This window comes from Leguminivora glycinivorella, chromosome 17 (assembly GCF_023078275.1).
Source record: "Leguminivora glycinivorella isolate SPB_JAAS2020 chromosome 17, LegGlyc_1.1, whole genome shotgun sequence".
NCBI classification, from domain to species: domain Eukaryota; kingdom Metazoa; phylum Arthropoda; class Insecta; order Lepidoptera; family Tortricidae; genus Leguminivora; species Leguminivora glycinivorella.
The window spans coordinates 11,658,068-11,683,466 of NC_062987.1; the positions used below are offsets into that span (position 1 = coordinate 11,658,068).

Genomic DNA, 25,399 nt, shown 5'->3' on the forward strand with positions numbered 1-25,399 from the left:
AGAATAATATGGTAAGAGCACTTTCTATTTTTGATATGCACGGTACGGAATCGACAACAACAAGTAATTAATAAGCATACCTACAGATGTTATTATTAATATTGACTACGCTTTAAATGATTTATCACATTTAGAAAATAAACATACAACATACTCGCTAAAATATATTTAAATCTCTATCCGTACAGGATTAAGCGATTTGATTCTAAAATAACTAATTTAATAAAACTGTTGGAACATAAATAGGTATTACATTGAATATCACTCGCAAGCGTACTTCGCAAATGAGCAACTCTCAAGTTATACACCCGAATCTATACTGTACCTAGACCACGTCTATAAAACCTACTGTCCACGGAGCAAATACAGGATACGGTGGACTCCCCCCACCCTAGGGGGGAGGGGGTCCAGACGGGTGGTGTTTAAAAATTTCACCCCCACTGCCTTCAGCCTTACAATGCTGTAATCAGCGATTGCCTTTTGAAATCGAAGCTGTGTTTAATTTTTGTTTTAGTTTTGTATGTATCCGGAATCTACGGTAGTTTCATGTAAAAAAAAACTTTTTCATTTATGAAAACTCAAGCATGCTTGTTGACAGATTATAACTTGCGTAGGTAGGTACCGATTATTATTGTTAAATAAAAGAGAAAAAAGGTACATAAATGTTACATTGTACATCAATACCTACAATTACATAAGTCATATTAAATAGCCAAAAAAACCGGCCAAGTGCGAGTCGGGCTCGCGCACAAAGGGTTCCGTAGCAGCAAATATAATAAACCAATAACTTAACCAAAATTACAGTTAAATCAACCTATCTCAAAAACTATAAGAGATACTTTGATCAAACCAAAAATCGTTGAAAGAGTTAATTAGCATGCATCACCTCTATTTTTTTTAGAATTTTATACCCCGTAGTTATAAAAATAGAGGGGGGGGGGACATACTTTTTACGACTTTGAGAGCTGATATCTCAAAAACCGTTCACTTTAAGAAAAATGTTTTTTAGAAAACTTTATATCATTTTAAAAGACCTTTCCATTGATACCCCACACGGGTATGTACATCGAAAAAAAAATTTTCATCCCTCAGTTACATGTATGGGGGGCCCCACCCCCAATTCTTTTTTTTTACTATTTAGTGTCATAATTTTGTAGCGGTTCATACAACACATATTCCCATCAAATTTCATCACTGTAGTACTTATAGTTTCCGAGTAAATCGGCTGTGACAGACGGACAGACGGACAGACGGACAGACGGACAGACGGACATGACGAAACTATAAGGGTTCCGTTTTTGCCATTTTGGCTACGGAACCCTAAAAATCGTGCATATATTATTACCACGTGATTCAGTGAAAAAGTTAAACCATTGTCAGTCAGGTTTTACAAATATAGGGTGTTAACAAATTAATCAAGGATATTTTCCGGCTGATAGTACGCCTCTCCTGCACGGGAAGCATGGTCGCGCGATATACGATAAAATAGCAGGCCGTCCCTATCTCACTATTTGTAAGTGCGATAGGGACGGCCTGATATTTTATCGTCTATCACGCGACCATGTTTCCCGTGCTGGAGATTTATGTATGACATCATAGGTTTTGTAATGTTTTTTGAAGAAAACTAGGATTCAAATTTGTTATGTTAAAAGACCCTGTTAATAAAATATTGAAATGAGACCTCTCTAGCCACTGTTAACGTGACATGACAGACAGTGTTAAACATCCTAACATGCAATTACATTAAAAGGGATGGCTGTTTAGAAAATAAATTATTAGTACATTACGATACAAGTGCGTAAAAAAGGAAGTTCGAAACGAGTGGCGATAAATTAAAACACGACCGAAGGGAGTGTTTTAAATCGACACGAGTTAAGTACTGAAAAACGTCGTACGATACACGTGCGAAAAGGAAATTCGTAACTCGTGTCGATTTAAAACACTCCCTACGGTCGTGTTTTAATTTATCGCCACTCGTTTCGAACTTCCTTTTTTACGCACTTGTATCGTAATGTACTATTTTTGTTCGGTAAATGAAAGCAAAAAAAAATCATATGAAAATTTTGTTTTAATTTCTAGTGAAAATTAATTGTTTTGATGTTAAATAACTTCCCTTCCCTAACGGGTATTTACCCGTGACTAATTTGGTAACACCTTATATATATATAAATCAAATAAAAGCGACTACCTTGAGCGATTCTTTGTTTATTATGTGATCTGTTATCTAATTTTAGAGGACATCTGACAGAAATTAATTATATTTGAACTCCATAATCCTCACGCGGCATCAAATACCAACACGTATTGGATAGGTTACCAAATTTACTTCGAAAACAAGTCTTATTTATAATTTCTGATAATGTTTACAAAAGTAAAGATTTTATCTCATTTAAGGCATATTTTGTAAGTTGTAGGTACAGAAACTATAAAATACTTCTAACCTACATTTAAAATGTAACTATATCATATTCTCTGTGTTACCCGAATCGTATTATGTATGTATGCTTTTGCGAGTTTTTATTTTCCGAATCTAAAATAATCTTATGAACTGTGATAATGCAGATTATTAATTTTTTTTTTCGCTTAATATTAAAGCATCTGTCTAATTCACCGCTTTTTCAAATAAAATAAAAATGCCATAAATTGTGTGTTACACGTATTTATGTATATATTAAGAGGATACCTAACATATTATTCCACTGACTCATAAAACTCGCTAATATTTGACAAGCGTCTGGGTCATAAGTACGCGACTGTAATTGAATTTACGGAGAATGACCGATTCGACCGCCGGTAGGTAGGTGTATGGATACAAGTGTTTTTCGACGTGGTTGCAAAAAGTGACCCCTAGACTTTGACAACGTGGTTGTTTTCAGTGTACAAAAAGTAAAGTGTTGAAAAAAGTAAACTCAAATTGATTGTCTAGGTATTTTCGTGGATATATAACTAATATTTAGGTACCTAATAAATATTTTATTGTCGTAGACACGACACAATAAATATCAGACAAAAATAATTTGTTTTTTGAACGGTACTTCAGGAAATTTTATTTTTAGCCGTTTATTAATAAAACTAAAAGGTACCTACTTAAAACGTGGGATTTTTAAATGAAAGGAACAAAAATATACTTTTTTAACTTGAATTGGTTTTGAGGATTTTTTTTCGATTTAGGACTTACAATTTTTAAATTTCAAAGTGGAAAATTACTGCTGATTTAATTGGCGTGTAGACGTTTGTCAAAAATTAAAAAAAGACGTATATTTTTCCTAGGTTTAACAAAATTCAAATAAATGCATCAACGACCTATAAACAAGAAGCCCTACCATTATAATTTAAACCAAGACAAAATGTTGGGGAAAATTATTAAAACTGACACCAATATTACGGCTCGGCACACAGGCGTGACCAATGATGGAGGGTGCGTACAACTTGTGAAACGCGATAGTTTACAGAAATCAAGCCAAAATGGGCGAAGCGGGCGGTGCCATATTTTAATAACTTATTTTACTTTAAGACAATCATATCTAATATATACAATGTCAACTAATGTGACTTTGAACATAGAAAATGTATATTTGAAAACAGTATGTCAGGTGTCAGTTGTCAAACTGACCTCTAAACGGCGATAAAAAAAAACATTGGTATTGTATGTATGTTTCATGATGTAATTTTTTTTTAATACCACGTCGGCGGCAAACAGGTATACGGCCGCCCATCTCTAAGTACAAACACAGATCTTGACGGTTCGAGTGATAAGCAGTAACTGACCGGTCAAGTTCAAGTGACTAATTAATTGCACATTGCACCCTTTCAATACAAATGCATCTACCTGGCGTTTTGCAAAGCTGTGACCTCATCATCATCATCCTCCTTACGTTATCCCGGCTTTAGCACGGCTCATGGGAGCCTGGGGTCCGCTTTGACAACTAATCCCAAGATTTGGCGTATGAACTAGTTTTAGTAAAGCTGTGACCTCAGTCTGTTCACCGTGTTTAAGTTAAGTAAGTTATTTTAATACTTAGTGGGCCTAAAAACATCTAGGGAATACAAGTTTTTAATTTAATGTGGTAAATTACACATGATATATTGGAATTTCTGTTAACATTTTAATATTAGTTAGTCAATTATATATTAATTTTAATAGAAAAATGTATTTCAGTCATGTAAATTAAGAATAATCTTTAATTTCATAGATTATTTTTTATACCCGCTCATTTGGGTAGATACGGGTAAATACCGGGTGGATTGGGTAGATATGGGTATTTTCCCGGTATTTACCCGTCAGCGCCCATCTCTAGGCCCGTCTGATGGAAAGCGGTCACCGTAACCTATGGACGCCTGCAACTCAAGGGGTATCACATGCGCGTTGCCTACCCATTAGAAACTTGTATACTCCTTTTTTGAAGAACCCTTATACTGTAGTTCATCGGATTCGGGAATACCTTGACAGGGAGCTCATTCCACAGCCGGAGCGTTCGTGTCGTTTTTATAAAATACTAGCTTTGCCCGCGGCTTCGCTCGCGTTAGAAAGAGACAAAAAGTAGCCTATGTCACTTTTCATCCCTTCAACTATATCCACTTAAAAAATCACGTCAATTCGTCGCTCCGTTTTGCCGTGAAAGACGGACAAACAAACAGACACACACACTTTCCCATTTATAATATTATTTTATTTTTATTTATTTAGAACACATACAGTCATTTATAGATATGAAAAGGGTGCATATAAATATACGCATGCAAACTTACTCTAAAAAAGACCTGGAGGTTCATAAAATTTAGAACAGTAAAAATACATAACACTTGCAAAGCTATGCTAAGGTAAGGCTAAGGTTACATAATACAATAAGTATTGAAAATACAAAAGTATGCAAAGATGGTTACTACGTAAATCTTTATAAAGCATGTAGTAACAAGTGAATTTAGAATGAAGATGTCCAAGGTGTACCATAATTATATAAACGATGAAGTTTAACTTTTTAGGAAGTAAAAAAGGTTACCTATAAAATAATTTTCCTTAATTGGTTTTTAAGACTATAAAGAGAACTATGAAAGGGATCTATCTTACTTAGATGTCTATTACAATACTATTATTAGTATGGATTCTGCTGTAAATATGTGCTAGTTACATACGTGTAATAGAAGAACTGTCTAAGTACCTATCCTTAAAATAAAGATATAATGTATACGTAAAATATTTTAGACAAACGAATTTTCAAAAACTTTTCAAGCTTTTACGAGTCAAATTGTCTGTTTTGGTCACAAATTTGTAATCTGACTAAACTATAAACTTAGAAAAGTCATGGATCCTGTAAACATCACAGTACAAAGCGTTATCGCCCAAAATTGGCCCTAACACATGTGGCGGCTATTTTAAACTCGTAATAACGCCACACGTGTGACACACCCATTACCACATATTACAAAAAATGCGAGGGAAACAATAAAATCGGGGGATAAGTGGACGCTGTAAAATTGATTTTGAGAAGACGCGGAGACGATATGAAATCAGGTTTTAGTCAGAAATATTAATACTTTTTAGCAATGGGTTGTAATACCTATTTATAAAACACTGTATTTAAACAACTACGAACCGGCATGTTTTCGTTTTAAACTTTTTATATCAAAACGACAACAGTATAAAACATGCCATAAAATATTACAAGCATACTTCTGCGTACTACTGTGTACATCTTCCGCGACCACGACCAGTGCAACCTGGCCGAAACGTTGGAAAAAGGTAAAATAATGTTAATTAATCGCGTACGACCTGTGTGTGACTTTAAATACACCATAAAATATTTTTTTCTACAACGTATAAACTTTACAACAGATCATAACTATAACGTTCAAAAAACATCAATCGCTTTGTAAATCAAATTCGATTTTAATTAACGAATTCCCCACCGGTCACTCGTTAGTGCACAAAGCAACCATGGGAGCTATTCGCCGCGACCCGTCCAATGGAACCGACAACAATCCTTCATATTCCTGACCTAGGGGACCACAGATAAATTAAGCCATACTATTCTATAAAAAGCTTGTCAGAAAATATAGATAGCCCATCTCCACCCGTTGCGTACCCGAGGCAATCTATCACAGAAAATCTATGATATATTTACACACACTGAATGCATTATCGCCATTCCTAAATCAGCTATCAACGGACTCTTTTCACTAAAAGGGTGAGCTTCACTATAGAAAAGGTTGACCCCTCATAAAGACTTATCACCTCATATACAAAATAAGGCTATACTAATCCGAACTATCCCAAGCCAAACGACGTTTACAGAAGGAGATGTTAAAGATCAAATTTCAATGTAGTCAGGCCTGTAGATGGGATCTCGCCAAAGTTAGCGGTAGTTTTTTCACAACAATCTTCTCTCGGACTTAACTTACGTTATCTCGCCCACGAACGCAACAAGGAATGGAGCCCGCACGTACATAATAAGGACGATATTTCTAAAGAAATTTAAATTCACCCGCAAAGGTCTCGAGTCCCAAGATAGGATTAAAGATTGGGCGCAAAGATGGCCCTTTTGTGGCCGACCCTTAAGAAAACATGTCTTGATATGGAAATATCTTCAACGGGACGTAATCGAGGAATCATTTACGGGGGTGATCGCTCGTCGGAAGAAATTATCAGAATCTGTGAATGCGTAGATAATTGGTCAAACTTTTAACCCCCGGGTTTGGGACGGCGGCGTTTATTTTGCATGAGTGGCGAAGTAAAAAGCGTATCATTGTTAAGTCATATCGGACCAAGCATTGCGATGCGGTAGAGCGTGCAGGCTCACGTTTAAAAGGATAATTTGATCTGCGGCAGGGGCGCCGCGGAACCGGCGCGGCTACAACTGTCCAGACCGCATAATTGTCATTGCACTGCAATAAGAATGACCCGCAGGCGATGGACTCGACATGCAACCAGTTGGAAAAAACAAAACCATAGCGTAAAACATGACGTCCCTAATGATTTTATCCCTTCACTAAATTGTAACGACGAAACGAGTAATTTGAATACGAAACACCTATACAGCTCGACAATCCTTCATTAATTTGTAAGCCAAACAAAGGATACCAAATACTGGACCCGCCGTACACTTGAGCCAATATTTGTTTTGATACAAATAAGTGACGGCCATCGGTTCTCGGTTTTGTGATGGTAATGACTGTGGCAGACCTTGTGGACACAGTATCCATATGTCATATTCTTTGTTAAAAATTCAAACGATATATAAATATGGCAGTCTTTACACATTAAATTCTTAAAGAAATAGTCATTGACACAAAATCGAATATCGGTTGTTCTAAATTTAACTAGGAGCTTATTCAAAGGACACGCGATAGGCACGAGACAATCTTCCCCTCACCTTTAATGGCGACGTCACTTCTAAAATTAAAGCCCACTTATTTTAAACCCGCCACTTAGCCACCTTCCCGTCTGTACAAAAACTAAAAATATCCCCGACCATTGTGTCACGCTCAAAGAAGTTCCATAGGTCACGGCAGCGCATGAGCATGTACCGCGTGTCAGGAACACGCCAAACATTTTTTATCATTGAAAAAATTATAAAAGGCCGACTAACAATAGACCTCAGTAGCATCTTTGACAATTATAATATCAGTCGGCCGTTTATGAAATGTCATTACGGCCATCTTGCTGTCGATCGACGTTAAACTCTAAACAAATGACAACAGGAATTTAAAATGCCAGAACTGGTTTTGGGTATTCAGCTCGTCGTCATGGTTAACATAAGGGTCATCACAAAAGGCACAAGATAACAATGAACGCACGTCAATCGTGTGCTCATGCAAATATTTTTTTCTTCCGAAACCTTCCCCTTATCTGTTCATACAGCGATGGGGTTAATTAATATGTACAATATAATACAATTAAATTTATATTCACTTTTTTAAGTCGGCGCGAGGTCACGACTTACTGTCACCATTAGAATTATGTCCTTGTTTTGACAATACGATTCCATTTGAATGCGGTTTTAATGTTCTGTAGATTTATGGATTGAAGTCTTTTGTTTCTGGTTATCAATTTAATGTGATATTTTATTATAACGGAGCCCTCATGCTTTATTGAGCACGGCTGTGTGACAGCTCACTCGAAGGGGTTATATTAAGGTTTAGGATAAACGCAATAAGCCGAAACAACTGGTGTCGAGTCAAACCTGCAATTGACACTTGGATGATAGCGCAATCGTATTACGCTGCAGCAATATTTTGCCAGAGTTTTTATGATGGAATTTTAATAACTGTTTCATAACGTTTTCATCTCAAAATGTAAATTGTCTGGTTTCAGTTAGCGTCAAACTTCTAAATCTACAAAGCGAGGTAATGCGGGTAGAGAATGTTATACGTTGCACAAATTCGGGTTTAAGAAAGCTTTTGTTGTGCAACGGTTTAATACAAAAGTGTCAAATGACGGCACATCTGCTCCCACAAAGGGTTACGCTCGGCTTTTAGATTATTTTCCGAACCACCCCCGCAAGATTGCTCGCTTATACAGATGTTCATGATTTTAGACGTTTATTTCTATTAACTATGGCTTAAAGGATTGTTGATTTTTTAGACAACTTTTGAACATAAAAGATAAATTTCAAGAGGAGTGTAGTTTTATTCTGGACGAAGGTTTACTAGAGATATAGGGAAGTAATATTTCTTAATTTAGTTTAGACGTAATTATTGGACGAAATTAAAGTATTATATCGGAAACAATTTTTTTGGCCTGTGCCATATCATTGCCAAACCGTATCGGTATAAAAAAAACAGGTACACATTTTGGTCAAAATGAAAGCACCCCTTGCATCAATGAGCAGCTAAAGTGACGAGATATGCTAGAAAGAAATATATGGACAGACGATGACATCAGCATTCCACGGACCAACATTGTTATTGTGCAACTTCTCGCAGACGACAAAGGACACGATAAAATTGTCTTCAGCGGCCGAATCCTTTGACACAAACCGATTACCTAAGAATCATTTATAAACTAAACATGACCAAACGGCGATGACGTGAAGCTTCTAAATAATAGGGAATCTGTCAGTCGCACGTGTCTATTTGGAGATACGTTTGGCTTGAAGATATGCGTCACCTCCGTATACGGTATTATTATTTCATATGAAAGAATCTGAAGAAAAGATTTGAACAAAGAAAACATGATACGTTAAAAACGTATATAGAAATGAAGGAGAATTATTTCCCAGTTGACACAGAAATTTTGCTAAAACATTTTTCTCGAATGAAAACTCTATCTAACAGTATCAAGTAGAGTGGTAAGGACAATTTGTTTCTACTCACCACTGTGCATGGTATTTGATTCAGCATCAGCAACTTCGGTCCTAGATTTCTTTTGATCATCTGCAGAGGCTAAGGTGTCCATGTGCTCTTGTTTGATCTTAGGTTTGATGTCTTCATCAGGGGAACTTGATGGCATCGGTGATGTTGATGCTCTCCGCTTTGGCGTTGATACACTAGCGTCAGCATCTGTTGGTAAGAATTTTGATTTTAGCGATGAAATAACGGAGTATACCGAAGACACATTGGTCAATAACAAATGGGAAGGAAAAGTGATTGAGATTCGCTAATTTAGAATCAAGAAGACCCACTATTTCCATTTTCTTTGAGGATGTGACAACTTACCGTCTAATAACCGTTTTGGCGTACTAGACGCACCTCCATCTTCAATGAGATCAGGAGGGGCGATGGAAGGACTAGCCAGAGGCGGTGTATGGACTCTGCTGCTGGGCGGTCTTCTAGCTGTTAGCAGTGACGGCCGTCGTCCACTCGCGTTCGCGCTTGACACCTGACCGGGTCGGGACCCGTCTTCAGGGTCAGAGTTAGGACCTGTGATGAAAACAGGTATTTGAGAAAAGAATTAAATACGAGATCTTTTAGGTTCAACAGTAGTCTTGTTGAATTAAATGTTTGGCATGTCTAAAATTATGCATGTAAGAATTGCCTTTAGGGTTTTACTGCAGTCAATTCGCGCTGCGTTTAATCTTTACTTCTGTAATGGACACAGGATCATCGTAGAAGAAATATGGTAAGTATACATTGTCAACATTTCAAGTTTCACTGTATGGCCACACTGCGGACAATGGCGATCAAATACTTATACGTGAAAGAGGCGCGTTCCTACGCACACAGTCTAAGCTCGTGCAGGTGAACGCGTACCATGCTTGTATGAGTGAGATATGACAGGTTGACTGATCGCGTTTTTGACAGGCAGTAACTGTGATGTAACCGAGAGTGGATGGGCGGCACTTTCAGGAAACGGGAGTGGACGTAGTTACTGTACTATAGTACTTTTATTATACTGTGGTGTGACAAAGTGAAAGTGGTGCCCAGGAAGTGGCTCTGCGGAAATGGAGATGGATCAGTCCCTTCGAAGAGAAGCTTCCAATAGCGCCAGTATCGCGTTTGAGTGGCGGCCTCAAGGAAGAAAGCGAGCCCGCAAACGCCCCGTACACTCCTGGCCCCGTAGCCGAATGGCATTTCTACGACGCGAAACGAAAACGAAACGCCGCGAAAGGTAGTCTGGCTCTGTCGCGCCAATACGCAAGAGCGATAGAGATAGATATCTACGAGCGTTTCGTTTCTTGAGCGGTTATGCATTCGGCTACGCACGCTGGAGGTGGAGCGTAGAGAACGAGCTGCGGGAATTCGGACTGAGCTGGAACGAGGCCAAGGCTGTGGCTCAAGATAGAAAGGCGTGGAAGGATCTTGTGGAGGCCCTGTGCACCTATGGGGTGCCTTAGGACATTCAACAACAACAACAACAGCCTGGGACTGCGGTTAAGAGAGCGAGGTGGGGGTCCACGGGCTGGCTTATACCTGGTCCAGCAAATATCGTTAGCAGTGCAGCGTGGTAATGCAGTCAGTATTTTTGGGACTTTTGCACCGGGCAGTCGTCTTGGGGATTAATGGAAGCGTGTAGGTGTTGCCAGGGTTTTGGACAAAGCTTGTTACGAATTTTATCATGTACACTTTTGACGAAGCCTGTGGTGGATTATGAGTGATGAAGTTAGGACGAAGTTTGTAGCGGATGTTATTTTGTACTTACGCGTTTGACGAAGCCTGCGCTGTGGATTTGGATGATGGTTTGTATGTTTTATATATTTTAATGAAAACAATGAAATGTGTCATTTTACCTACTTATTAAATACAACAACAATGACAAAGTGGACTCACCAGCACTATAACAGTGGTACGACGTGAGGTCCTTGTCGCACGACGAGATCTTGTGCTGGATGAACCGCACGATGTCGGCGAGCGCGAAGGCGCGCCGACACGCGCCGCAGGTCAGCGTGTCGGACATGCCCGGCGTCGGCGAACCGCCGCCTTCGGCCGCGCTGTCCGCATCCGCTGAAAGAAAAGGAAAATTAAAAAAAAAACATAAACGATGTCTTTGTCTTTGACGTGTACCAATATGGCGTACAAAGCTGACAAGTGTAATTTTTTTTAAGTTTTTAATATAATAAACTAAGGGCCGGTTGCATCAAACCGTCTGTCACCGTTAAAGCGTTCGCTAAATTTTATTGTATGGGAAGTTCCATAGACGTCTACTGCGTGACGATGATGTGTCTGTCAAATGTGGTTGATGCAACTGGCCCTAAAACAACCTAAAAATAAAACTTAAAATAATAAACCTTGAAATTTTGACAAATTGACATGTTTTTAATATATTGTAGCTTAGTTTTTATATGTGTTATTTATTGAAATAAATTTCATAACTGGATGGTGATAAGCAATAATGTGTCAACCCACAAAAACTAAAAAAATGAGATTTTAATGCCATGTTATAGCTGGATTTTTAAACTTCTATTTGCAAAAATGACCTTTTCATTTTGAAAATTTTTACTATCCCAAAAGTAAAAAAATAGGTTAACACAAATCCTTTATCGTGTGTTGCCTGTTTTGCATTAATGTGTCAAGAACCTTAACTTATTATAGTAATTGGCAGAAGACATATTTAAATTACAATAATGTGTTATGAGGGTTGACTCAACGATTTTTTTACACTTGACTCATTCTTGCAAAACGCAAAAAATGACATAGTTACCCACTATGAGACTTGAATGATTATTGCAAAATGATATTTTATTCGTTGTTTTATGCTACGACCCGTGTTATAAAACATAAGTCATTATTGTTAAATTATATTCGGGTCATAAATTGTTCGTTTTTGGTGTAAGTACCATGACACTATATTGTAAAATATAACTGTTCATATTAATCTATGTTTGAATAAGTTATGACTTAGTCCATTTTTGCACATGAATGGTAAATTCAGTACGAAATTGAACATTTTAAGTCATGAATATACATATTCGTTATTATAATTTGCAAACATTTTTTACAAGTACGTGTTTATATAAAAATCTAATATAAGCTACTATTTTTTTATAATTACTAATTACATTAAGACTTGTTAATGTATGCATAAAAATATTGTTTGATTTTTGAATACTTACTGAATGGTAGTTTATTATTTTGTTAAAGATATTTTATGTTTTGTTCTTGTACAAGTCGTGAGTTATTCATAATTTAAATGACTTAGTCTATTTCTTAGCGTAAAAAAATATTTTGTTGTATATTTTAGATAAGTACTTAAGTAGTTTATTTTTTTTTAAAGATGATTATTTGGTTTTTGTAACGATTTTTTTGTTGAAAAAGCACAGATAATTTAAATATGTGTCTAGAAATGATCATTACTCTAATAGTTAATTTATAGTATTTTATTCAACAGGCGTTTAAAGGAGGTCAAGAAATATGAGTGGCGTACTTTCCACGAGTATTTTGGAGTCAGTTAAACACCATTGCATACAATACTTTTACAACGACCATGCACTTAGTTTTTAATAGTTTTTTTCTAATAATTCTCGCGAAATTCACACTGTTTCCTGTATTGCAAAGGTTTGCACTGTCAGCTCAGCTGCCCAAACCCTTCCCGCGCACGCACGCAGTACCTATCGTTAATGCAATGCGTTGCCATGATTACAGAACCAAACAATGCGTTTTCAGTTTTTTCGATACGCACAATCCTGTAAATGACGAATAACAGTTCGGGAGTAGAAAAATCATTAAAAGGTTTGATTAATAAATAATGTATTGATTCCTACATACCTAATAACATAAGTGACCATGACTGATATGTTACTTAACACTTATAAAGTTAAAAATATGCATAGGTAGAGTATTTTACAACAACAATTTATGTGCTTTAACATGTTTATTTAAGACTCATAGATATTTTTAAACAATTAGCAAAAGTGGGTTAAGTATCATAACACAGTCTTGAAAAAGTTTGACGTCGTCGAACAATTCGCAATAAAAGAAAAGGGCATTATTTCGTCAAATTGAAGTTTGTTTTGAAATTAAGCTACAATAATTACTACTACTGAACGTATTGTAGCTGAAAAACACAACAATCTATATAAAAACATTTTTTTTTAAGAGAAACACAAAAAAATGAGAAAAAATCTTTAGACACCATTTTCTCAAAATGGTTGGCGTGTGGGTTGACACATTGTTGCTTATCAGCATCCAACTATTGTAAGATAGACTTCAACACGGCATAGTTTGAAGGATGATATCGATTGAAGTTATACCAAGAAAATATTAGATAAATTTACAGCATAAAAAGTAAAAATAACTACGATATTTCAAATTCTAGGTAATGCTTTGATCATGATATTCTTGAAATTTATTATTGACTTGCGATTGAAAGGATTCTTAAACGTAAAGATAAATTAGTTATGAAAAATATTTTTAATTTATTCTGAATTGGCCAATGCCATCGTGTCACTTTGTATTGATACAATACGTGGTCCGATCATTACTCACTGTTCAATATTTAAACAGTTGCTTGGTGTACATACCACTATATCATCATCTCTTGGAAAATTGCTAGTATTTCAACTAATTACAGTTTTAACAATAAATCTAAGTAAGTATTTAAAGAAAAAGAAACGACAATCGAAGATTTAAAATAAATTCTGAGTTTTTTTCTGTAGTTTGGTCTTTTTAATAATTGCTTTTTCGTTTGGTCAAAAATGTCGAAACACAAATGTACACGCAACGCTAGCCGAATGGCACAATCGCTCACGTCGAAACGAAGCGCTAGTAGATATCTATCTCTATCGCGCGTGGCGCGACAGAGCAAGCGGCGTATTGCCAGTATTGTTTACACATTGCGGTCCAAGGAACATGTCGTCAGACACAAAAAGTATTCTGCGACATATGGACAATGAAACTTTCATCCCTTTGAGTGTGAAATTACATTTAATTACGAGTTGTAAGTCACGGTGTTCCAGGTGTCAGGTGGTTTGACCACTTATCTCTGAGGATAAGTGGCTTGCGGTCATGCGAGGGTCTTTTGATTCTTTTGTATCAATCGCTTTCGCGTCTTTTGAATTTTTAATAATATGTTGCGTATCAGGGTCAACTTGATGTCTTTTATTGCAAATGGATACCTAATTAAGGGGATGGATCTAAAACAACTATGTTTGAAAACAAAAGTTTAACAAACATTCAAACCTTACGAGAGGTATTTAAGTATTGAATCAAGTAAAACTTATACAAACCAAGAAAGTACTCGTATTGTATTAGCGTAAGTACAGAAATAATTTTGACACGTTTAAAGCGTAATCAAGTTGTGAACTATAATTTGCTAACTAGTGCAGGATAAAAACACCATAGAGGTATGTACTGAAAAATATATTCTCTTCTTGCGGTTGCCACCAAATAACCAAACATAATAGCAAAAATATATAATGTGCACGATTTCATTGTACAGGAGTTTGACAATTTACAAAAGTGTTTCACACACGATTGGCCCGTGTTCGGATCAAAGGCGCTCTTTGGCTAATTTCACACAAGTACCGTCTACATTCGCTTATTATTTCCTTCGCCATAAAAGAAATGTAGGCCATTCCTTAATGTACAGGGGTGAAACCTGAGTACTAAATTAATACAGGGAAAAAACGTGATTCGACTGTTTTGTTTACCGTTGTACCTGGGTTTGTACAGGGGGTTTATTATGTAAATGTGTCATTATTAATGGGATTTTTTCACGTTTACTCAACGGTATGGCTCGTGGCAAATGGATTTTGTTTTTTAATCTACCTTTTGGATTTATTTACATATAGGCACGCTTCATTTTAGTTAAATGTGAACAGGAAGTAAACTTATATTTCAAGACAAAAAACTATTTCAATTGAACCAATATGAACATTACTACCGTACTTATTTTTATTTATTCCATATTTTTTTAATTATATAACTCTCAATATTGTAATCATAACCGTAATATTGCTATATGATTTGTATAGCATACGTACAAACATCTACAATCGAGTCAATATGAACCCAATATCTACGACACTAGATGACGTATCAAAACGTTTACGTTCACGTAAATCCGTGATCAAATGCCCACTGGGCAGCCAAGCCACACCCACCGCACACGACTGGACACTGGTCAAACATGCGCCCTGCCGGACAAAACTTTACACCCGGTGATTTATCGAAACTATTGAAATGAGGGTGTTAAATGCTTTAAGCTTTAATTGTGTGGGCGGGTAGTTACACTTTACGACTTTGTGTAACTAATAAATAGTCTATATAACCTTTTACGACAATACGTTTAAGTGGGAACTTTTCGCTTTATGTTAGCGTACCGTTGTTAGTATTTTACAACAAAGGACTACAGTTGTAATTGAATGTAGGTACTTGTAAGTTTGTATTGGATATTGTGTAGCTCTGGTTTATTGAAAGGCGCTGTCTAGCCGCAAGGATAGTCTGACGCCTCAGGTGCCGGTGGGGGGAGCCACCCTCCAAAGGGCTGAGGACCGAAAAGTTTAAATTAGCTCGTTACCACACACGGCGTAACACGCCAGTTTTATCCGAGTTTTGTTTTTTCGCTACAGAAAAGGTCACCGTGGAGTAACTTGTGTGTTAAAACTTTCGACTTGGACGTCACATTAATATTTAATTAAGTTTTGTCCCGACGCGCTGCGATTCGTACCCCTGTGTTAATTTGCTTGTCGGAATTGTACGTGTTACAATTTACTTTGTAGACAGAGAATTCGTCTAAAATTCGTCAGTTTGTATTTTGGTATATCTTTTGACTGCCTTTTGCGTCATAGATGAAACTTTCGCATCTATAATTTCTATTATATTAAATGATTGATAGCCGTTCTATCCATAATATGTCTAACAAAAAATGCATCCAACTCTGACATTTTGGTGACCACCGTGTCCAATATTAATTGGCAAGGGATAGGCTATTGTGTATGGAGCTTGGGCCACAATAGCTCGAATAAAAATAATAAGAATAGCTATCGTATGTTGCGGGGGTGTATTGTTGTATTCCGATTGTGGGTTGATTTTTGGTAATAATAGTGAAATTTGGAATAATTATATACGTAGGACCACTGTAGCAATTGAAACTGGGCGAAAGTTTCGTTCCAAAAATAGTTATTATAATTACGTATTGTAATGCCTTGATACTGTTTATTCGTGAAAGTTAAGGTCACAGGTCACACATACAAGAAATAAATTTTTCAGTACAGATGGTGGTTTTTTTTACACAATAGTGGGAGAAGAGTTTCATTATATGTCAGGTCGAAACTTCGGATGGCCATCTGTGCTGAAAAACGTCGTCTGATACACGTGTGAAAAGAAAATTCGTGACTCGTGTCGATTTAAACTTCCTATTTTTCGCACTTGTATCGTAACGTACTATTTGGGTAATTCATTGTCAATCATAAACGAGTTATCATATCAATCAAAATCTTTCAGTTCAGTTTTTAGGGTTCCGTACCAAAAAGGTACAACAGGAACCCTTATGGTGCGACTCTATCCGCCTGTCTGTCCGTCTGTCACATTCCTAAATATCTCGAGGACTACTAATGCTATCAACTTGAAATTTGGAATAGTTGTGAACATTGTAAACCTCTACAAATAGAAAGTATAATTTTTTTAAATATATTAATTTTAATTGTAGAAAATGGCAAAATGAAAGGGGGGAAAACTGTAAATTTCAAGTTACTAGGTCAAGTGGGGTATCGTTGGAAAGAGCTCAAATTGAACGTAGATAAGCTATTTTTTATATTTTTTTTGTTGTGAAAAAAAAAGAATTTTGAAGGAAAATGTAAAAAAAAAAATACCGTCCCCCCCCCTTATCTCCGAAGTTTACCAACGAAAAATTATGGAAATTTTAGTAAACATTGGTTTTATGCTATATATTACAGGAAAAATATAATCGTGTTTGTATTTTAAATACTTTTTTTTTAATTCACAAAAAACTTTTCAGATTTTTATTTTCAATTTTCCCACTCTTGCGGATGTATATCGTACTTCAAATTAATACGAGGTGTTACGTAAATCATCTTCTGTCCAATAAAGTAAAAACTGTTTAAATCGGTTAACATTATAAAGAATTATCCCTGAAAAACCAGGTCACTCAAATTAGTTAGCAAATTGACCGGGAGATGGCGCTATACACTATAATACTCATTAGTGCCTATACTTTTGTCTTCTAGTCAAGTCATTAGAGTTATATGAAAATATGAGATTATTTTTACTAGGTAGTTTGAAAGAAAGTTTGTACGGAACCCTCGGTGAGCGAGTCCGACTCGCACTTGGCCGGTTTTATTTTTAATTAAATGGCTTCAGTCCATTGGGACTATTTCAATTTCCATTTATTTCAATTTCAATTTATTTATTTCCTTAGTAAATAATTATAACTTTACAGTGGGTATGTTGTACATAACATTTCGCTAGTGTCAAGGTAATGTGAGTAATAATTAGTTAAATTAGTATAATTACCTACTGATTTTGGTACGGTAAGTGCGACAGTGTAGTACGGTGTTAACCAAAATCTTTCATTAGGTACTCGGTTTATTGACGCGACGTGGCATTCTTCATTTTTTTCCGTTTCTTATATCTAATCTAATTATTTAAATATAAATTAAAATCCTGCCGCCATCATGTGACGAATTCCTCTGTTTACGTTTTCTCTTTTGTGCACTGAATGGCGGTTTCGGCGTCTTTGACGACTTTGTTCAGTGCTCGAGTTGGCCCGAGGTCGGAAATGGACAAGAACAAAGAGTGTCGGTATTGCGCTTTAATAAGCAGGGTTTAATAGAATTCGTTTAAAGATCTTGATTTTCTGTTTGTCTGATAAGTTTGTTTCAGTCGAAAAGTCTAAAATGTATGTATGTAATAGTAGTAGCTATCGGAACGAATAAAAGGGTATAATAGAATTGAGTAACTAATTTAATAGCGTATTTAATTGATATTTGATAGCATACGGGCGACTTTCTCGTAAAACTGACATTTCAATAAGAGGCCTATATTGTGAAACGGGCATCCAAAGAATCCAAATGCAAATTGTGTATTTCAACACTAACTCGCTCCATCGTAGACTTTACCTCGATTAGACTCGGCTCTGTGGCAATAAGTAAACCCATTTAGAGCAAAAAAAAAGCAAAATTATGTATTTTCGACAAACAAATATATTTTTCCAGCCTTGAACTGTAAATAGCCAGTACACCACGCCCATCTAGGCCTCACTTGGCCATTCATAGGAGGCGGGCTGTGTCAACACCAACTAATGACGTCACACGGCTCAATATGGCCACTTTCTACCCTTTGCTTTTTATAATTACTTGGCCAATAAAGTGTATGTGCCAAGTATATAGGGTACCCTTTAAGATTTAGCTCAAATAGTCTTAAGTGTGCACCTTTCATTGGAAGCCATATTTTATGCGGCTTTTGTTTTGAGAACTGTTTCTTTGAAGTTAAAATTTTAGTTAAGTTTTTCGTACTTGCGTAATGGCGTTCTATGGTTGTTTCCATGAACAAAAGTAAATTAATTTATACATCATTGTCGTAAAAAAATATCGAGAAGAAAGTTTTACTTAAATCTAGCTCGGGCATATTCCATTGTTGATATATTTGGGTCAAAAAGTGACTTGGGAATTTTTCCAACTGTTAAAAGTTAGAATAAAATTTCGTTTACTTTTAACTATTAATAGAATACGTATTAGAAAAAGATAAATAAATTTCATCAATTTAATGTACTTGTAGGTAATACACGTAAGTTTTTTTTATTATAAAATTGACTTACTCTTGGCCACAGGCTAGCCAAAGGCAAAGACGTGGCCTACGATGGAGTGCGCTCACCCAGAAGATGCCATGTAAGTAATCAAAATTAACCAGCATCTAACGGTAATATTTTCTAGACTACAAGAAAAATATCACATCTATACTTACCACCAAGTAAAATATACTCGTATAAACAGGATTACATAAGGGGCCGATTCTCGTTCACCGTGGCTAATCAAATTACTGCGTAATGCGAAGAGACAAAACGGTTGATTATATCCATATTTTTTACCCCAGAGAGCAAAGGAGATCACTGCCAGATGCCAAATTGTTTCAAGGTGTTTAACTTATTAAATTTGCCCTTTGACATGGTAATTTCTCATTAGGAGTATTTGAGATTAATGAATGTTTAAACGCCTTATTTTTGGTTAGTATTATTTCTTATGTACTATTTTATATATGTATGAGTATATTTGAGCATGATTTTTTTTGCTAATGCATAAAATACCTTCAGAAAAAATACTTTACAAGTTTTTAATAGCTGAAACAGTTTAATTTTGAATATTTTCCATACTTAAAATGTCCTTTTTCTTTTTTTAAACATGAGGTCACGTTTTCTAGAGTTGCACAATTAGATATAATATTAATTCTAAAGCTTTTGATATCAAAAGCAGCACCAATAATATAGGTATGTACCTATTTTTGTTAATAAATGAACACTATAACATTAAATATATTTCTCTTGTATTTATTTACCCCACCCGTATATAACACGCAAATTCGCACAAAGGTTGTCAAGCTCCTGAGGGAAACACGAAAAAACAGCGGCCACTGATTACATTAGACCGGGTCAGTAATCCTGTTACCGATATCTAATATCGGCTCGAATGTTCCAGAGAACTGAAGGAAAACAGGGCCCTCCAGTGTATTGTCCTTCGTTAGAAGGATTTCAATTTTTTTTCGCGGTTTTTTCGATTTAAGCGTGTAATATGATGCGGGGGGCGGCCCCTTAATAGAAAAACGTCAAGTGAAAATTTGATGAAAATTTATTAATTTTGGACGGTGTCCGGTTTTATGGAGAAACTATTCCCTAGATAATAAGACTGACATTGAACCGAAATAAGTGAGTATACCATGAGATGTATTAGTGTTGTATATTTTAACTTGTTTCTCGTCTTTCCTATAAACATTGCAAAGCTAAAGGAGTTTTCGTTTTTCGCTAGCGCAATTTTTTCTTGTTCCTATGAAAGTTAAAATATGTATCAGTCTTTAAAATTTACATAGGTACTTAATCTAAAATAACATTTACCCATTTTTACTTTAGAAATAGAAAAATGGTCATAAAAAGCCGTTCTAACACTATGGAAATTTTCAAGACACGACTTCAAAGTCAGTTTTTGGTCAAAATATAAAATAGATAAGACTAAATTAGTGACAATACTGTGATGTAATAAAATAACGTCCAGCTAACAAATCTTCAATCATCTCAACAAATGAAGTCCTAAATAAGTGCTACTAAAATCTACAAGTCGAATGCAACCCACAAAATGTGCTTATAAATAGCAACCCTTGTGCGACAGTATTCTTTCTGGAGATATTTGTCACCGTACAAGTGTCAATAAAAACGCCACGCCGGACTGTCTTGTGCTCCACGAGGCATGATAGTGAGGGGACATAATGAACTGTCGATAGCATATTGCTACATTAGTTTATTTTGTTAATTTGATAATGCTGTTTTTTTTTTGTAAATGACGATCCTTAAATAGGAAAATTTTATTATTTTGACTTATGAGAAGAAATCAAAAATAGAATTTTGACATGTAGCAAATATATAGTGTATTTTATCATGAAATAAAGAAATGTTAATCATATGAACGTGCAATAAACTTATATCAAATCAAATCATTCAAAACTCATATGAACGTGTTCACTTAATTGTAATTAATTACACTAATGCAGATAATAACAATTTTAACGATAAGATGGCGACACTGATTAATAATTTACAAATTTGACATATATCAGGTGAATATTACATTATTGTCAATATTGAGGTTCTAAAAATTTACACACTGTATCGAGAGATGGCACTAAATTCACTGTGGCAACAAATTTTACTTTAACAATAATCCTGTATTCCATTTTTATTTTGTTGTTATTTGTCCATATCGATATTTCACCCCTCCCTAGCGCAATACCGTTAAAGCGGACACTTAACCCCTAATCCAGCAGTTCCCGGCGTTTACGGCAAAAATCTTAATTCCGCCTCTGTCCTTAACTGCCCGATAGTAATTATTGCCAGATACCTATTACGACTGTATGTATTCGATACCTATATGGATGGCTCTGATCTTTTAATGTATTGCGAGATAAATATATATTTACTACTATATGTTTATTTATCTTTTGGCGTAGAAACTCTAGGTCCATGGGGTCCAAGCGCGAACAAGTTGTTCAGAGAAATCGCGAAGCGTCTGGTTGAGGTTACTGGTGACGAAGAGCTGGCGACTTCCTCGCACAACGTATGAGCATTGCGATACAGCGAGGAAATGTCGCCAGTATCCTTGGTACAATGCCTCAAGGGCCTATTTTAGACATTATCTAGCTTTTAAGTTTAGTCTTGGTTTCTTATATAATTATGAACGTTCATGTAAATAAAGAATATTTATTATGTTATGTAATAAAGACAAATTGGACGACGTAGTGATGATGATAGTATAAAGTAAGTATGATTTGTAGACATTATTTTTATCAAAAAATGCCGAAAATTTATTAAATAAATTAAATTATAATATTTAACACACATCGGTCGTCAACACGCATTTAGCTGAAGTGAGAGACGTCCATCGGCTACGGTGATTGCTAACCATTAAGCGGACCGTATGTTTTTTTACTATTGACGTGGTAGATCTATATAATATTGTGTTTAAAAAATATATCATCGCAACCTACCTAAGTAAATATTGAAACTATAAGGTATTATAAATTATAATGTTGTTCAGAATATTTTTACACACATTAACTTTAGACACATTAACTTATTTTTAAAGAAAACTGTTACCAATCTCAGTTCTTTAAGGCTATTTCCCATGTCAGTACTGAACTGTACAAATTCAAATTCTAAAAACTTTCGCGTAACCGTACATGGTACGGCTCGCGCGAAATATCGGCACTTTTCCGGGGTAATAAAAGAGGCTCTGCGTCCGGCATGGAGGCCTGCCAGCACCTACCCTTTACTGCAGTCTTAGATTTTTTTTTAATGATTTTTGTATGATTTTTTTCTAATAGAAGGAATAGATAAAAAATAAAAATTGTGGTAAACAGGTATTTCATTATCTTTGGCCCATTATTACCCAAAAAACAAAACATGCAAGTGATGCAAGTATCCAAAAAATTACAATAGTTGTTTATATCCTACTGGGGACAAACTTTAAAATTTTTTTACAAGATTCTTATAATATTACTCTCTACAGTAAAAAAAGCCTACGTACTAACTTGAAAATATTGTAAGATTTAGGAATCTAGAAAGAATATTAAAAACACGAGCACAATAATTCATGAAACGAAAACGGAGCACTGCGGAAATAAAATAGGATGTCCTATATTATTTCCAAAAGCTCATATTATTGCCGTTTTCCATTGGAAATACAACTCTAATTCACAAGTTTACAGTTTGAATTCGTATACCGCTGTATTGACTCGAGAGTATTTCGAATTTATTATCCAGTATGCGTTTCTAGTCTGGCCTTTCCTATTAGTTCGCGGTCATTATTTTGACAAACAGCCTCCGTGGCAAGAAATTTGTGGTCACTGCAGAGTTTGCACGCAATTTTATCTGCAGTTGTATTTGTATTTGTACGGCGCCTTGATATAGTGGCGAGGTTTCTTGGCATACGACTCGTATGACTTTCTATGCATGCCCATTGCGTTAAGCAAAGCTCCATTTATGACTCGGTTCGAAAAGAGTAGGTATAACGTTTAATGGCAAACCGATACAAGCCATAAAATATCCAATTTCGACGAAGTAAATGAACTTAATTTGTAGTTCGGACCGATCTATAAGAATACATATAAATATACTATAACGTCCACTTACGTTGCTATTTATATGTTAATGTGAATAGCATCCGATTTCTTTAGATTCGTACAGAGATATCTTTCGGGGGTAGATATCATTTTCACTGCCTTATTATTTTCCAATTTGTCTCCAGCATTGGTTATTGCCTCGTTTATTGCGGACCCCACCCCCGATATTAACTTCAGTACTTTAGCATTACACGAAAATATTCAAAATTAAAAGTAAGTGAGCTTCAAAAATCAGTCCAAATTCAGCCATAAATAAGAATGGGATGCAATTTGAATTTGAAACTCACTAAATTACCTTTTCGCCTTAAGTCGATTCCAGAGTCGAAAAATCTTGACTTACTCCTCGTTGAAAGATCCATTCTTCATAAATATCCACAATATTACCACTATAACTAACGAGAGCTAGTTTATAAGTTCCTTATCCTACTGAAGAACTAATAAAGTAAAGTGAAAACTAAACTCAAGAATTGGCAAGTCCGAACGACCACTGGGCACTGGGTAGACTCCTTGAAGTCATAAAGCATGTGATCATCTTCGCAGATGAACACAGACTGACTGGCTACCTCGATAAACTTCGAGTCCCGAAATTTCAATGAAAAAAGAACCCCCAGAGTCCCAGGTAAAAAAATCCCGTATCAAAACCGCCGTTTCCTAGTGACCCCGATCGCACTCCCATCCCTTTGTTAGGCTCCTTTTATTTATAATAGTACATTTTTTTCACACACGGCACCCCTAATAATGTGTGAGCAAAAATATGCGTAATCGTCTCCAGTGCCTATGAAATAGGGGACCCGCGAAAGTTCCATACAGAAAAACACAACTGTCCCTCCATTTGAATGGCAAAAAGTGCATGTCACTACGAAATGGCATTAGCGGATGAATATGATTTTGCACAGATCTGAATGGATGGATGACTTATAATTGTGCCGCGTTATATTTAGCATGAATTATTGGTTTGACGTGGTTTTTGTGATCGACTAGCTTAGCCAGGACATCCATAATACGATGTAATTCTGTAAATTCGGGTTTATGATTAAACATAAAAACGTCGCGTCAAATAATCACAAAATTCTTTTAAACTAACATAATACTTGTGCAGAAAAAAATTTCAAATGGAGAACTTGGGATTAATACGAATCCGTAGAATTGTATCAAGAAACAAAAACGTAATAAATGTAACGACAAAATTAAGCTGCCAATAAGACCGAATCAACCTTTCAAATCTAAAGCCAAATACTTCTGTTTATGACTGAACAAAAGACTTCTTTGAAAAGTGGAAACAAAGTTACGACATCGTCTTCGAAAGTTATGGAACTCTTCTGTAATGAAATTACGACAATCACATTGGCGAGCAAAATGAGTGACCCTACAGTGTTTGATGTTTCTAGGTAAACAAACATGGAAGATTGACATCCAGCGTACATCTGGTATACTGACGCAAATAATGGGGGATGCGATAAACAATATAATTTGATTTTCCTACGGACGGTCGGGACAAATTGCGTGTGGTATTTAGCAGGAAATGAGAAAACGCTTGTGATTTTTGGGGCTAACGAGTAAGCTTGTATAGGGCATTTGAATCTATTGATCTGACCACGAAATGTAAATAAATGTATGGACGTAATGTGGGTACTTGGATACATTTGTAATTAAACTTGTTTTTATTTATTTAGGATTACGATATACATACTTATGTAACTTTTTCATCTTTCTCTTAGTTTCATGACAATTAATCCATACATATAATTAATTCTGTGCTATATTTGCAAGATCAGGTGCATTGTCATTGAATTTGTAAAATTTTTAGTTGAAAGAAAAATAATTGTGGCATACAAAGTTCAGAGGCTGATAAAAATACTAAAATTTGTAACCTTAGACCAATTTTTAAACAAATCAAAAACGCCCAAGAAATTTGACTATCCCATCCGCCAAGCCTCAAAAAAATGTTGACAGTGAGGGTAGAACCAAGTTTTTGCCACTCGTCCCGCTATTCGGCCGGTCAGGGGCTACCTGCACCGTGTGAAAACGGAACAGGTGGCTTCCGACCCGGCAATTACGCCGGACAATGCGACGCGTGATGCGCGGGAGTGGATACCGTCGCGGTTTCTCCTGTGTGAAGATACTCGCAAACCGAAATGAACTAAGACCCAAAAGAAATCACTGCTGTTTTTGTATTCTGTGACAT

The 25,399-nt window shown here is 35.9% G+C and overlaps 1 protein-coding gene across 1 annotated transcript in view; it reads right to left on the reverse strand.

Moving 5' to 3' along the window:
• LOC125235248 (B-cell lymphoma/leukemia 11B) overlaps positions 1-25,399 on the reverse strand; it is a 53,809-nt gene that overhangs the window by 13,712 nt on the left and 14,698 nt on the right. Inside the window, exons 2-4 of the mRNA XM_048141743.1 lie at positions 11,206-11,379; positions 9,655-9,858; positions 9,313-9,498 (exon numbers count right to left, since the gene is read on the reverse strand). Of these exons, the coding sequence (XP_047997700.1) occupies positions 9,313-9,498; positions 9,655-9,858; positions 11,206-11,379 (564 nt within the window). The remainder of the gene's footprint in view (positions 1-9,312; positions 9,499-9,654; positions 9,859-11,205; positions 11,380-25,399) is intronic.